This window comes from Heterocephalus glaber, unplaced genomic scaffold (genome assembly GCF_053883595.1).
Source record: "Heterocephalus glaber isolate CG9 unplaced genomic scaffold, H.glaber_assembly_v1.0 deba00001795, whole genome shotgun sequence".
Lineage (NCBI taxonomy): Eukaryota > Metazoa > Chordata > Mammalia > Rodentia > Bathyergidae > Heterocephalus > Heterocephalus glaber.
In genome coordinates, this window is record NW_028258476.1 from 2,533,470 (window position 1) to 2,546,421 (window position 12,952).

General features: G+C 43.8%; 1 protein-coding gene across 6 annotated transcripts in view; it reads left to right on the forward strand.

Annotated features, from left to right (window-relative positions):
• Nucleotides 1–180: 180 nt before the first annotated feature.
• Nucleotides 181–12,952, forward strand: part of Gon4l (gon-4 like) — a 67,459-nt gene continuing 54,687 nt past the window's right edge. For 3 of the 6 annotated variants that reach the window (XR_015448178.1, XM_021249420.2, XM_087203487.1), the window contains exons 1-5: nucleotides 181–408; nucleotides 543–592; nucleotides 1,728–1,912; nucleotides 2,136–2,275; nucleotides 3,943–4,473. Coding sequence is in view for 5 of the 6 variants with exons in the window: in XM_021249420.2 (XP_021105079.1) it covers nucleotides 3,969–4,473 (505 nt within the window). In the remaining variant the exon portion in view is untranslated. Of the gene's footprint in view, nucleotides 409–480; nucleotides 593–1,727; nucleotides 1,913–2,135; nucleotides 2,276–3,942; nucleotides 4,474–12,952 lie in introns of those variants that run through there. The other 3 variants (XM_087203486.1, XM_013067969.3, XM_087203485.1) reach the window with 3 other exon arrangements.

Here is a 12,952-nt window from a genome sequence, read left to right on the forward strand (position 1 = left end):
GATGCTCCAGGGACGCTCTGAGCTCAGGATGCAGGTGCAGTCAGACTGGTCCTGATGAGAGACAGACTCCGCCTTTTTCCGAACGGTCTTCGGGAAGAGACTCCGCCTCTGCCGAAAGGTTCCGGAAGACAGGCCCCGCCCCTTTCCGAAAGCTCTCGGAGGCGACTCCTCCCGTGCCGCACGTTCCGAGAATGAGGCCCCGCCCACTAACGGGCTGTGGGTCTGTGTGGCAGGGTGAGAAGGGTACGTAGATGTCGCACGAACTTTAATAGGTCCTGTGATTCCGGTTCCTCGGGCTTTTATAGGAGCAGGACGTTCTAGGTTCCAGGATTTTGTGAAAACAGAGTTATGCACTGCCTGGATTTCTGTATCGATTACCATTGTTATGCATTTTTGAGACCACTAAAGGTAATTATGGCAAATTTCTTACATTTCACAAGCTCTGAATAAAAACCAAACCCAGGGAGGGTTGCACAACTCTGAAAATTGACTAAAAATCGTTTAATTGTTCACGTTTCCCACTCTTTTTTTTTGGTACCCAGGATTGAACTCGGGACCTTGCACTTGCGAGGCAGGCACCGGAACCACTGAGGTAAATCCCCGGCCCTTTAATTGTACACGTAAAACAGATGGTGTGTGGACTGGGGATTTAGCTCAGTGGTTCCGCCGCCTGCCTCGCAAGCGCAAGGTCCCGAGTTGGATCCCCGGTACCAAACCAAAACAGATGGTGTGAATCGAAGCGGTTTAAAAATAAAAGACTAATGAAAAGAGCCAAAGTTAACCAGTGGTGAACATTCCTCTTCCGTGAGCTTCAAGTGCTCAAGGCTGCTTAGGAAAGGGGACAAGGGGCAAATAGATCAGAAGACCTGTGTATTCTGTGGGGTCAAAAGGAGAGTGCAGGTGAAAGAACAAACTTTCGTAGACGTCTTGACATTTGGGAGACTTGATGTGATTCAGGCTAGAGTCAGACTTCGGGCAATTGTAGCCACTATTTCACCCATCATTTGGCTGTGGATACTTTTATCCTGTCGGATTCAGTTTACAGCCAGATCAGTTCCAATGCAGAAATGTTTGTTGGTGGCTCACCTGTAAATTGAGGGAGCTGAATGAATTTTTCCAGCTTTGATGCCCTTCTAGGAAAGTAGAAAGAACATGGTCCCTCGAGTCATTCACTCCTTCAAAAAACTTACTGAGTTATTGAACACTGACTATGCCCCAGGCACTTACTTTCCTGGGCTCTAGGTCAGTGCCTTAGGTGCTAGAGCTACCTGCCTAAGATACTAGATTACTGATTCCCCTTGATAACGGTGTATCTTTATGAAATAAGCTACTCAGCTGAGCCAGAAAGCTTTATTCTGTGCAAAGTGGAAAATGAAATGCGTAATAATATCCACTGGCCCACAAGGTTTACTGTGGAGTCCAGACCACCTAATACAAATGAAAGTATTTTGTAAAATGCAGAATATTACAAGATATGAATAACTGCTATGGCTTGATTCCAAATCCGCCTTAGTTTTAGTCAGGAACCTGCGCTATTTGTAACCTAGAGATTCCTTTCTTAAATTTTGTAAATTCTCCTTTTCTAACTACGTTTCACATGTATCTCGAAGAGAATAATTACTTATCAAACTAAAGCACTGAATCTCAGGTCCCCAGTTTTTAGTAAGTTAGATCCACGGGCGGAGAAATCGAATTGATGCCTTTAATTTTTTTGTTGTTGTTGCCAGGAACTGATGTACTAGCGCCGTGGCTTCATTTGGACCTAAAACAAGATGGCGCCTAGCGTGTGGCGCATGCTCCTTGATGCCGTAAGCAGCCGCGCACCGCGTCTCGGGGGCGCGCACGTCAGCCGCTGCCGTTGCCTGACTTCCGCTGGTGCAGAAACCGAGTTTCCGCGGGATCTGGCCGGCTTGTGAGTGTACCTCTAGTGTGTGGTGGGCGGGAAGAGGCAGGATGGACCTGGGACACCTGGGCAGAGGGTGTTTGGGGTGAGAGGGTCGGGTTTGAGGGGGGTGCGGGCTGCGTGCCCGGAGTCAGGGGTGCGCCGGTGTTTAATTGGTCCTGGAGACTTGGGCCAGTGCTTGGCGTTGAGGTGGAAAGCGCAGTTAGGACCCGTTTTTGAAATGTTTTCTCAGGAGGAGGCTGCACCGGAGCTGCCTTCGGGTTGGCATTCATTCACCAAGTTGGGCCGACACCAAAGAAGCGGACACTTTAGAGCTACTGCTGTGTGTGAGGTGCCTGCAGCTAATTCCCGCATCCTGCTGACTTTTGAATGGTAGCTTTTCTTTTTTTCCCTCTTTCTTTTCTTTTTCTTTTTTTTTTTTTTTTGGTCTTTTCTGGACTTGAGTAAATCATTTGTGAAATACAGGAGTCTCATAGGTGACTCTCACTCCCTCCTTACCCACTCAGCATTCTCCCAGGAATCAACGAATCTTTCCTTTTTCTGTTTTCTCTAGTACCTTGTTACATGGGCATTCAGACTTTGCTTAAATGTCTGAAGTGATGGAGAACTCACTGTAACGCCGGGCAGCTTATTCTGTTCTAGGACCTATTTACGAGAGTAGTGTTTGCTTGGAAAGGTGCAACCAGTTCCCAGATAATGCTTAATGGTTGGTCCAAATGCTGTAGTTTAAGCCCCCCCCCCCCTTTTTCCCGGTACCAGGGGCCGAACTCAGAACCGTGTGCTTGGCAGGCAGGCGCAGCGCCGGTGAGCTACATCCCAGCCCTAAGTCCCCTTTCAATCATTTATTCAGGAATTCTACGTGAAGTATCTATAGTACCTAGATACTCATGGATACTAATGGTACCAGTTGAAGGAGTCCTTTAGTTCAACAAGTTCATAGTTTTGAGGGAGGGAGACAGATAAGTAGAGATACTTAGAAAAGTACAGTACTATAAAAGTGGTTTGCAAGGGCTCAGTGGCAGAGTGCCCACGCAAGGTTCTGAGTTTGATTCCCAGAAAAAAAAAAGTATTTTGCAGACAGGTCCCCTAAGAACATAAAAGAAAATTATTATCCAGTTTAGATCAGTATTGCCTTTAAGATGTAACTAGGGCCGGGGATTTAGCTCAGTGGTTTCGCCTCCTGCTTCAACCTGAGTTCCAGCCTCGGTACAAAAAAAAAAAAAAAAAAGATGTGGTAGCTATAATTGAAGCCAAGAGTTCAGAAGTACCGTGGTACAGAGAACAGTAGAAATTTCCTTTTTCTTGTTTTGACACAGAATTTCTGTTAATATAGCCAACCTTCTAAAATAACCACTTTGGTTTTGGGATGTTTCTATTAATGGGAGTACCTGTTTATGAAAACACCAATAGCAAACATTTATTGATCATTTTTTACCTAGTGATGTAGGTGCTATTTTTATTTCATTTTATGGCTGCAGAGACAGATTTAGGTTGTGTAACTTAGGCAAAGTCATAAGAATGGGGAGTTGACTTGGGAAACAAATCCAGACAGTTTGACTTTACACTTTGCTCTCAGCATCACACTGTTTTCATTCTCTGATTTAGTTAAACTAATAACTAAAACTTATTAGTCATTTACTATTTAATATGTATAAGAACTCTTAATAATAACTCTTTAGGTAAGAACAATTAGTTTTTTTTTTTTTTTATTTATAGTTGAGGAAACACGCTTAGGGAGGTTAGGTCACTGCCCAACATAGTGTACTAATCACTTTTTTTTTTTGGTACCAGGGATCGAACTTGGGACCTTGTGCTTTCGAGGCAGGCTGCGGAACCACTGAGCTAAATCCCTGGCCCTATAATTTACTAATCAATAGTACAGTTGGGATTTGAACTCATTCTAATTGCTTCTCATTCTCTACCTAAAGGAATAGAATATTATATTCATGCTTGGACATGAATAAAAATGAAAAGATAATTGAGTAAATGTCATTACCATTAATTAATATGAAGGTATTAACTTGCTTTTATCCTTTTAGGATGGAACAAAAGTGGGACTTTTAAAATGTTGCCCTGTAAGAAGAGAAGAACTACAGTGACGGAGAACTCACAGGATAAGAGCAGCCAGGAGGAAGACAACTTAGACCAAGAGTCAGCTGTTAAACCAGAATCTGACCTGCTTAAGGACTTGGGGTCAGTGTCGTTGTCCTGGGGTCCAAGTCATGGCAGAACAGTTGGATTTGAAGTTCAGTCTGTGCAGAATGTAGGAAATCAGCCTGGTGTGGAGGCTCCATTGTTGAGCTCTAGGATACTAACCCAAGACACAAATTTACCAAGTTTAGAAGCTGTTGATGAGGCCATTTCTCAGGAAATCACCCTAACTTCCTTGGAGTCTTCCCACTCTCCTAATGTACACATTGGTAAAGGAAAACTCCAGGCCACTGCTTCAAAGAGGGGGAAGAAAGTTGTCATCAGGCCTGGGCTAGTTACCCAAGAAGACAGAGGTGATCTTCCTATCATGAAGAAACCCTTTGCAGGAGAGCCTGGTGAAGAAGTCAAAGAGGAAGGAGGTAAGATATGAAAGGTCTGTAGGTTCCATTTGGCTTGTTAATATACATAGGTTGAGCATCCCTAATCCAAAATCCCAAACCTGACATGCTCCAAAATCCAAAACATTAAGTGGTGACATGATACTACAAGTGGAAAATTCCATACCTGACTTTGTGTGGAGGGGTAGTCAAAATGTAGGCATACTAAAAATATGATATAAAATTAGTTTTTGGGAGACAGAGGCAGGAGGGTTGAAAAGTTTGAGCCTGGGCTGAACAACTTAACAACTTAGACCTTGTTTCAAAATAAAAAAATCAAAAGCCTATTAAACCACCCCCTTTACCTTCAGGTGTCAGGCATGGTGGCACATGCCTGTAATCCCAGCTCTTGAGCCAGGGCCAGGGTGGAGTGGGGCTGAGGTGGGAGGATTGCAAATGCTAGTCCAGCCTGAGCAGTTTAGTTACTCAGTGAGATGCTGGTCATAATCTCAGCACTCTTAGCCTGAGGAGGGAGGATAGCAAGTTTGAGGTCAGCCTAAGCCGTATAGTAAAACCAAAAGAAATAACTACATAAAAATAAAGGGCCAGGGACATAGCTCAGTGGCGCCATGCTTGCCTGGCAAGCTCAAGGTCCTGAGTTTGATCCCTAGTACTGGAGAAAAAAAAAAAAAAAGGGCTGGGGATATAGCTCAGTGTGAAGGCTGTGTTCAATCCCCAGTACCACAAAAAATCTTCAGGATATATGTGCAAGATGAATATGAAAAATAGATGAATTTTGTATTTAGATGTAAGCCTTATGACTGAGATAATATATATGTACAGATTTCCAGATTGAAAAACACTTGAAATCCGAAACTCCCTGGACCCAGTTCAGATAAGGATCCTCAGGGATACTCAACCTGTGTTGCTTTGTCATTGCTTTTCTGTAATACCCTTGCAGAGAAGCGCTTCTGAAAGGGGATGCTGATTTCAGGTGGAATTGGAGCCGTGGGGCTCATCAGGGAGCAGTGGTGAGCTTCATGAATGGAGAGAGACACTCTTCCCCTCCCACTCCCTGAGCCCTCTTCATCCCTTCTTTTTTAAAGTCTTCATCCCTTCTTTACCTTCATCCTTTATTCTGCATGTCTAGAGAGATGAGCTATGAATAGGCTTTAGTGATTTGGTAGGTATCCATGAAATAAGGCTTGTGGAAAGGGCAGTGCAGCCAGAAATTTTTAAAGGAGAGATGACTGAGCCCAGAGTGGTGCCTAGGATCCCAGCACTCTGGGAGGCTGAGTCGTGGAGGAGAATTACAAGTTGAGGCCTAGACTAGGCAGTTTAGCAATTTAGTGAGACCGTGTCTCAAAAAAAAAAAAAAGCAGATGGGGATGGTAGTTCAGTGTGAAGTCCCTGGTGTCAGTCCTAGGACTGCTGAAAGCAGATTGGCCTGTCTGAGACATGTGAAAGATGCTGGAGAGATGGAGACGCAGGACCTGAAGGTGGAGTGGTCACGAGGCTGGGACAGTCTGCGTAGAGGTACACAGGCAGAAGTGGATGGTGACTGAGTGGCTTGGAAGTGGTGGGAGAAGACTTCGGAGTAGCAAAGACAGCACTTTTCATACTAAGGTGTTTGAACTTTTTTCCTGTCGGTAGGTGGTAGACATTTTAATTGACTAAGCAGAACATATTTGTGCTTTAGATTTGTTTTTTTCTTTTTGGTACTGGGGATTGAACTCGGGACTTTGCGCTTTTGAGGCAGGCACCAGAACCGCTTAGCTAAATCCCCGGCCATGTTTGTGCTTTAGAAAGATATCAGCCTGGCTTCTTCCTTTTTAATTTTTTTTTGGTACTTTGGTACTGGGAATCTAATTCGGGACCTTGAGCTTGTGAGGCAGGCCGTGGAACCACTGAGCTACATCCCCGGCCCTATTTTGAGTTATTTTTAAGATGCCTAATTTGCGGTCTTTTAAGCACTTGGTCTTGTTTTGTCCTTCTGGTACATTATCCTGGGATTTTTCCACAATTAATGTACTGGGTCAGTACTGACAGTGTGTTGTGTTTGTTTGTACAGCAGAATATCATGTTTTTTACTACTGTGTTTGAAAACTAGTGGGGTAGGAGATCAGTTGTTTGAGGATGTGGTCAGAGATGGAAGTTCTTTTAGGGAAAAGTGCCCTCCTGTAGAATCAGTCCTTGCCATCACTCGGGGCTGTGTAGTTACAATCTTGTCCAGAGTAGCTTGTTGTTTCTGGAGCACCTGCATTTTATCTGGAGGGAATGGAGTAGCAGATTAGAGATAGCCTTGGGTGAGGAAGACGACTAAAGAAGTAGTAGTAAAAGTCAAAAGAAGTAGGAGAGTTTTTTTTTTTTTTGGTACCAGTGATCAAACTTGGGACCTTTCACTTTGTGAGGCAGGTGGTGGCACCACTGAGCTAAATCCCTGGCCCAAAAGAAGTAGGAGAGTTTTAAGAACACAGTACTTTCCAATTTAGTGGCAAGGGCTGGGGATGCAGATTAGTGGTAGAGCATTTGCCTAGTGTGAGAGGCCCTGGGTTTGATCCTCAGCACCCCCCCCCACACACCACCCCCCCGAAATTAAGGAGAGAGGAAGGTAATGATGCCTGAGAAGACTACATTCAAAATCTGGTGATCTTTGTTTTGTTTTGTTTTGTGAGATAGGGTCTTGCTATGTAGTTCAGGGTGGCCTTGAATTCACTATGTAGCCCATGCTGGCCTGGAACTTGCAGTGGTCCTCCTGCCTCAGCCTCCTGAGTGCTAGGATTACAGATGTGTACCACCAGGCCTGGCTAAAGTCTGGTGATCTTTAAAAGAGCTTTTTGGGCAAGAATGTCACTTTGGGTTAGGCAGGGGTAAAAGCACCACTGAGATATAGATGGATATATGTGCATATATATGTATATGTGCATATAGTATATGTATGTAAATATTAGAGGCTGTAAATATTAAACCCAGGGCCTCACATATGCTGAGTGCTCTACTATTGAGCTATAGCCCACCTCTTTTTCTCTCTTTTTTTTTTTTGTACTGGGGATCAAACTCAGGACCTTGCACTTGTGAGACAGGCACGGTGCCACTGAACTAAATCCCCACCCCCCTTTTTGTTTTTTGAGACAGGGTCCTGCTGTTGTTACCCAGGCTGGGGTCAGACTTGTGATCCTCCAGCTTTAGCTTCTCATGTAGCTGGGAGTACAGATGTGTGCCACTGTGTATGGCTTAAATTGAGTTTTCTATTAGAAAAAATGGAGAGCATAAAGCATATTACAATTATAAAGACCATAGCAGTTATCTAGTTCAACTCCCTGACTTTACGATGAGTGATTTGGATCTGCAGTTTTATTTTTTTATTTTTTTTGGTACCAGGGATTAAACTTGGGTCCTTGCACTTGTGAGGCAGGCAGCAGAACCACTGAGCTAAATCCCCGGCCTACAGTTTTATTTTATTTTATTTTATTTTATTTCATTTTTTTGGTACCGGGGGATCAAACTCGGGACCTTGCACTTGCCAGGCAGGTGCTGGAACCACTGAGCTAAATCCCTGGCCTTGCACTTTTTAGTATTTTCCTTGGGATCCTGTCTTTAGGAGAAGACGGTCACTGTATATATAGTATACTTCATGGAGCTGTCTAACTAAGAAGTCTTTATGACAAGATGCTGATTTCTGCAGCAGAGTGTGATTTGAGAATGGGCAGTGTGGAGCAATATTTGTGATTCTTCCTCCAATGCATTTTGGGGGGGGAGAGACCTTTATTGCCGTCAGACAGCCAGTCTGTAAAACCAGGAGCCCAGCCTAGGAAATCATCCCTGCCGGATGTTTGTGCCTCCCCTCAAGAAAAGCCACTCAGGACTCTGGCTCAGCAAGCTGAGGAAGAGAGAGAGGATGGTGGACCCTATTCCCATAGGTAGCCTTTCTTTTTCCTTCCTTCCTTCCCTCCCTCCTGCCTCTCTCCCCTCGGAGTGCTGAAGTATAACCCCAGACCTTTTTTTGTTTGTTTGTTTTGTTTTGTTTTTGAGACAGGGTCTAGCTGTGCAGTTCAGGCTGACCTTGAACTCACTGTAGCCCAGACTGGCCTTGATCTTGCAGTGGTCCTCCTGCCCCAGCCTCCTGAGTGCTGGGATTACAGGTGTGCGCCATCATGCCCTGAAATCCCCAGCCATTTTTTATTTTGAGACAAGGTCTTGCTAATGATGACCTCTAACTTAGGATCCTTCTTCCTCAGCCTCTTCAGTAGCTGGGATGACCAGCATGTACCTCCACGCATATCTAACAGTTATTATAGCTTTTTGTTGAATTGATTCATTTATTGTGAAATGTTCTTTTTACTTCTCTCTCTGTATATATGTATTTTTTGTACCAGGAATCGAACTTAAGACCTCACGCTTGCCAAGCAGATGCTGTGCTGCTGAGTTACATTCCTGGCCCTAGCTTTTTATATTTAAAAGTGTATTTCTCTCTTTGCGGGGGGTGGGGTGGGGTGGGGGGGGTCGGGGGGTGGACAGTACTATGGATTGACCCCAGAGTGCTCTAACACTGAGCTACATCCTCAGGTTGTATTTCTTCTTCTTTTTTTTTTTGGTACCCAGGATCGAATTTGGGACCTTGCACTTGCAAGGCAGGCGCCGGAACCACTGAGCTAAATCCCTGGCCCCCAGGTTGTATTTCTTATAAATAGTGTATTTTTTTTTTTTTCTTGAGACAGGGTCTCATTATATAATTCAGGTTGGCCTTAAACTCACCATGGAGCCGAGGCTGGCATGCAACTCACTGCAGTCCTCCTACCTCAGCCGGCAGAGTGCTGGTATTACAGGTGTGCACTGCCATACCTATCAAAATTGTTTTTTTTTCCAGTTTATAGTCTGAACATTGTTGCGTCTAAGTATTTAGTTAGTTTTAGTGTAATTTATTTTCATTTTTTTTTGAGTCAGGGTCTCACTAATCTAGTTCAGGGTGGCCTTGAACTTGAAGAGATTCACTTGCTTCATCTGGCTCAGTTTTTGAATTTTACCTCTTATTTTTGTTTTATATGTTACCTTAGAGATAATATGTATCCTTAAAATTATTCCAATCTACCTTAGTTAGTATTTTACTAATTTTACTTGATTAGTATTTTTACCTCCCAGTGTAATAATTTATGAGTTTAGCTCCTTTGCCTTTTGTGCTGTTATATTTCACTTTTTAATTAATAATCTTTTTTTTTTTGGTACCAGGGATCGAACTTGGGTCCTTGTGCTTGTGCAGCAGGCAGGGAAACCACTGAGCTAAATCCCCGGCCCCTTTAATTTATAATCTTGCAAGACATGCTTATTACAACTGGCAAGGTGACAAATGCCTGTAATCCCAGCACTTGGGAGGCTGAGGCAGGAGGATTACCTCAAGATGGAGACCAGCTGGGCTATATAGTTTTTAGTTTTCATGGTACTAGGGATTGAACTGCTGCCTTGCCCATCCTAAGCAAAGACTCTACCACTGTGATAAACTTCAGCCCCAGTGGGGCTACATAGTGAGTTCAAGACCAGCCTAAAGTACATATTGAGACCCTGTTTTAAAGAAGAAAAAAAAAGACATGCTTAGTACTTTTTTCTTGTTGGCTTTCTTTTGTTGTTGTTTTTGGTCTTTTGAGTGCTAGGATTATAGGCATGTGCCACCATGCCCAGATAATTCTTACTTGTATTTTTAAATACGTCATTTCTGTTTCATTTTCCTTCTTTTCTTCGGCACTCCAATCACATGTATATAGATATTTTCATCGTATCACATATATCATGCTGTATGTGAATATTTTTTTGCAGTACTGGAGATTAAACCCCAGGGCCTGTGGATGCCAGATAAGAGCTCTACCACTGTGCTGCCCCCCAAGCTGCATATTCTTTTCATTCTTTTCCCTTCATGCTTCAGTTTCTGCTATCTGTAGTCCTGCTCATGAATTCTCTTTTGTCTAAGCTCTTAAACCCATCTCTTAATTTTTTCTTCTTTCATTTTTTTTTGCAGTGCTGGGGATCACAATATCCTTTGTTCCCCTTTTAAAAAACTTTATTTTGCTGTCTTAAATTGCCTGACTGAGACTCCACCTTGGCGTCTCTGGCCTCAGCCTCCCTCAGTGCTGGAATTTAGGCATGTACCACCCTACTCAGCTTCCTCTCTTTTCTTTTTTTTTTTGGTACTGGGGATCGAACTCAGGACCTTGCGCTTGCGAGGCAGGTGGCAGACACTAAGCTAAATCCCTGGCTTCCTCTCCTCTTTCTCTCTCTGCCTCCCTGCCCTTCCCATTTCTTCCCTTCCCTTCTCTTCCCTTCCTCCCTCCCTCCTTTCTTTCTCCTTTTTCTGATTGCCGCTTAGAGTTTTATTCTGTAGCTTAGCAGTGAAGGGCTGTACACTGCAGTGAACACATATACCTTGCATTTCAGTCTAACCTTGCCCACATCCACAGCTGAAGTCATTTTCAGGGTATGGCTTACCAAATGCTAGGGTTAGGTACGTTTTATTCAAGTCGTCATACATATAGGAGAAAATCGTAAATTTTATATTTGCATTCTTCATTTAATTTTTATCTTTTTTTTTTTTTGGTACCAGGGATTGAACTTGGGTCCTTGCACTTGCACAGCAGATGGTGAAACCACTGAGCTAAATTCCCCGGCCCCTCTTCATTTAATTTTTAAAACACTACTAGAATTGTTATTAAAACCAAAACAGTAGCAAACAGTGAGCATGATTGTAGTCCTTCACGCTTTCACTGGCACGTACAGTGCTGGCAGTGGTGTTGTTCACGGCTGCATTAAGAGCTGTGACGCTGAGCCTCCGCTGGGTTGATGCCTGTCATCCTCTTAGGCTTCTCCGTTACAGTGGTGCTGTCTTTCCTGAGTTAGGTTAAAGTCCATTAGTTCTACCCGGTCCGTTTCATCAGTCTCTTCTACTTTCTTCCCAGGGGTTTTTCTAGCAGAGTTTATCAGGAGAGAAAGGGACATTTTCAGGAAGGTTTACCTTAAATTCGGTAATTAGATGGCCCTTTTTGTATGGCCTGTGATAGATTTGTCTGCCTCTGATGTCTGCTTGGCAGTCTGACCTGGATGAGAACTGATAACTGTGATTTGGTTGTCAGTGCTTCAACCAGCTGTCCATGCATACACATGAAAAGGCCTCCTACCTGAGGAGAACAGTGTGGTCCTTCAGATCTTACACACTGGTAGTATCTCCTGGCTCCAGTCCTGGTTCTCAGTCCCCTTTGCCTTGGAATGTTATCTCCAGGCCATCTTTCATGCCTTTGTCAAATGAATTTTTAGGATCTTCGCTCTTCCATTGCAGCTTTTACATCTTCCTTTAGGACTCTCCATGCACAGAAGACTGAATTTGCTGGGGGATTACAGGTCTGATCAGATTAATTCTTACTTGCATATCAGTACCCAGCAGATGGACAGCACTCTATGATGTCTATTTTTTTTTGGTCCTGGGGATGGAACTCAGGAACTTGCACTTTGGAGGCAGGTGTAGCACCACTGAGCTAAATCCCTGGCCCTATGATGTCTTTCTTAACCACCCTGGCCTTCACATTTGTCACAAATCTTGTCCTTTTGCAGAGCTAGTTTTCTTGTTGCACGATTGTGTGAGTCTTCTAATGTAACTCAGAGCTGATGTACTGCAATTTGACCTCTCCTTTCTCTCTGCATCCTTCCTCCTCCTCTGGAAAGCACATCAAAGATATCCATGGGGGACCATCCCAGCACCTGCCCCACCTCCTTTAATTGCCTTCTCCTCCATTGTCATCCATCCACTTTTCTTGGCATGGGGAGAACTTTGTAAGCTCAGAACTGTTTGAACTTTGCTCCTTCATTTGTGTTCTTATCCTTGTGGAACTTCAAGGCCAGTTCTTTGTTTTTTTTTTTGTACCAGGAATTGAACTCTGGTCCCTGTGCTTCCGAGGCAGGCAGCGGAACCACTGAACTATTCCCTGGCCCCAAGACCAGTTTTCTATAATCCTGAAAGGCCTTACTGGAAGCAGTTCTTCTCCAGGGGCATAGTTTGACCCCGTAGGCATTGTAGTGAGCAGTTTCTTCATCGTGTTCTACACCATTGAGTGGCTGGAGGAGCCGGGCAGGAGTAAGGAGCTGTGTGCGGTTGGCCAGTGGCTGCTCCTTGACCTCTCACAGCACTCTGCAGAGTTCCATCTGTTAATTTTTTTTTTTTTTTTTTTGCTTTTCCAATAATTAAAAAACATTTATTTATTAGATGTGTTTGCAGTACGTGATGTTTACATTCCTTGTGTGGAGTTGGTACACGTATGCAACACAGCTTCATGCCTGTTTTCATCCACTTTCCCTCCCTTCTATCTCTTAAGCCCTTTCCTGTTTGAGAAAAATCTGTCTCCCTACTTTCTATTATGTTTTACTTTGGGTTTTTGTTAGGTGAATCCATCTCGGGACCTTGCGCTTATTTGCAAGGCGGGTGTGGTGCCGCTGAGCTAAATCCCAGGCTATTGTCTTTTACTTTGCTCTTTACTTATATTTTAGG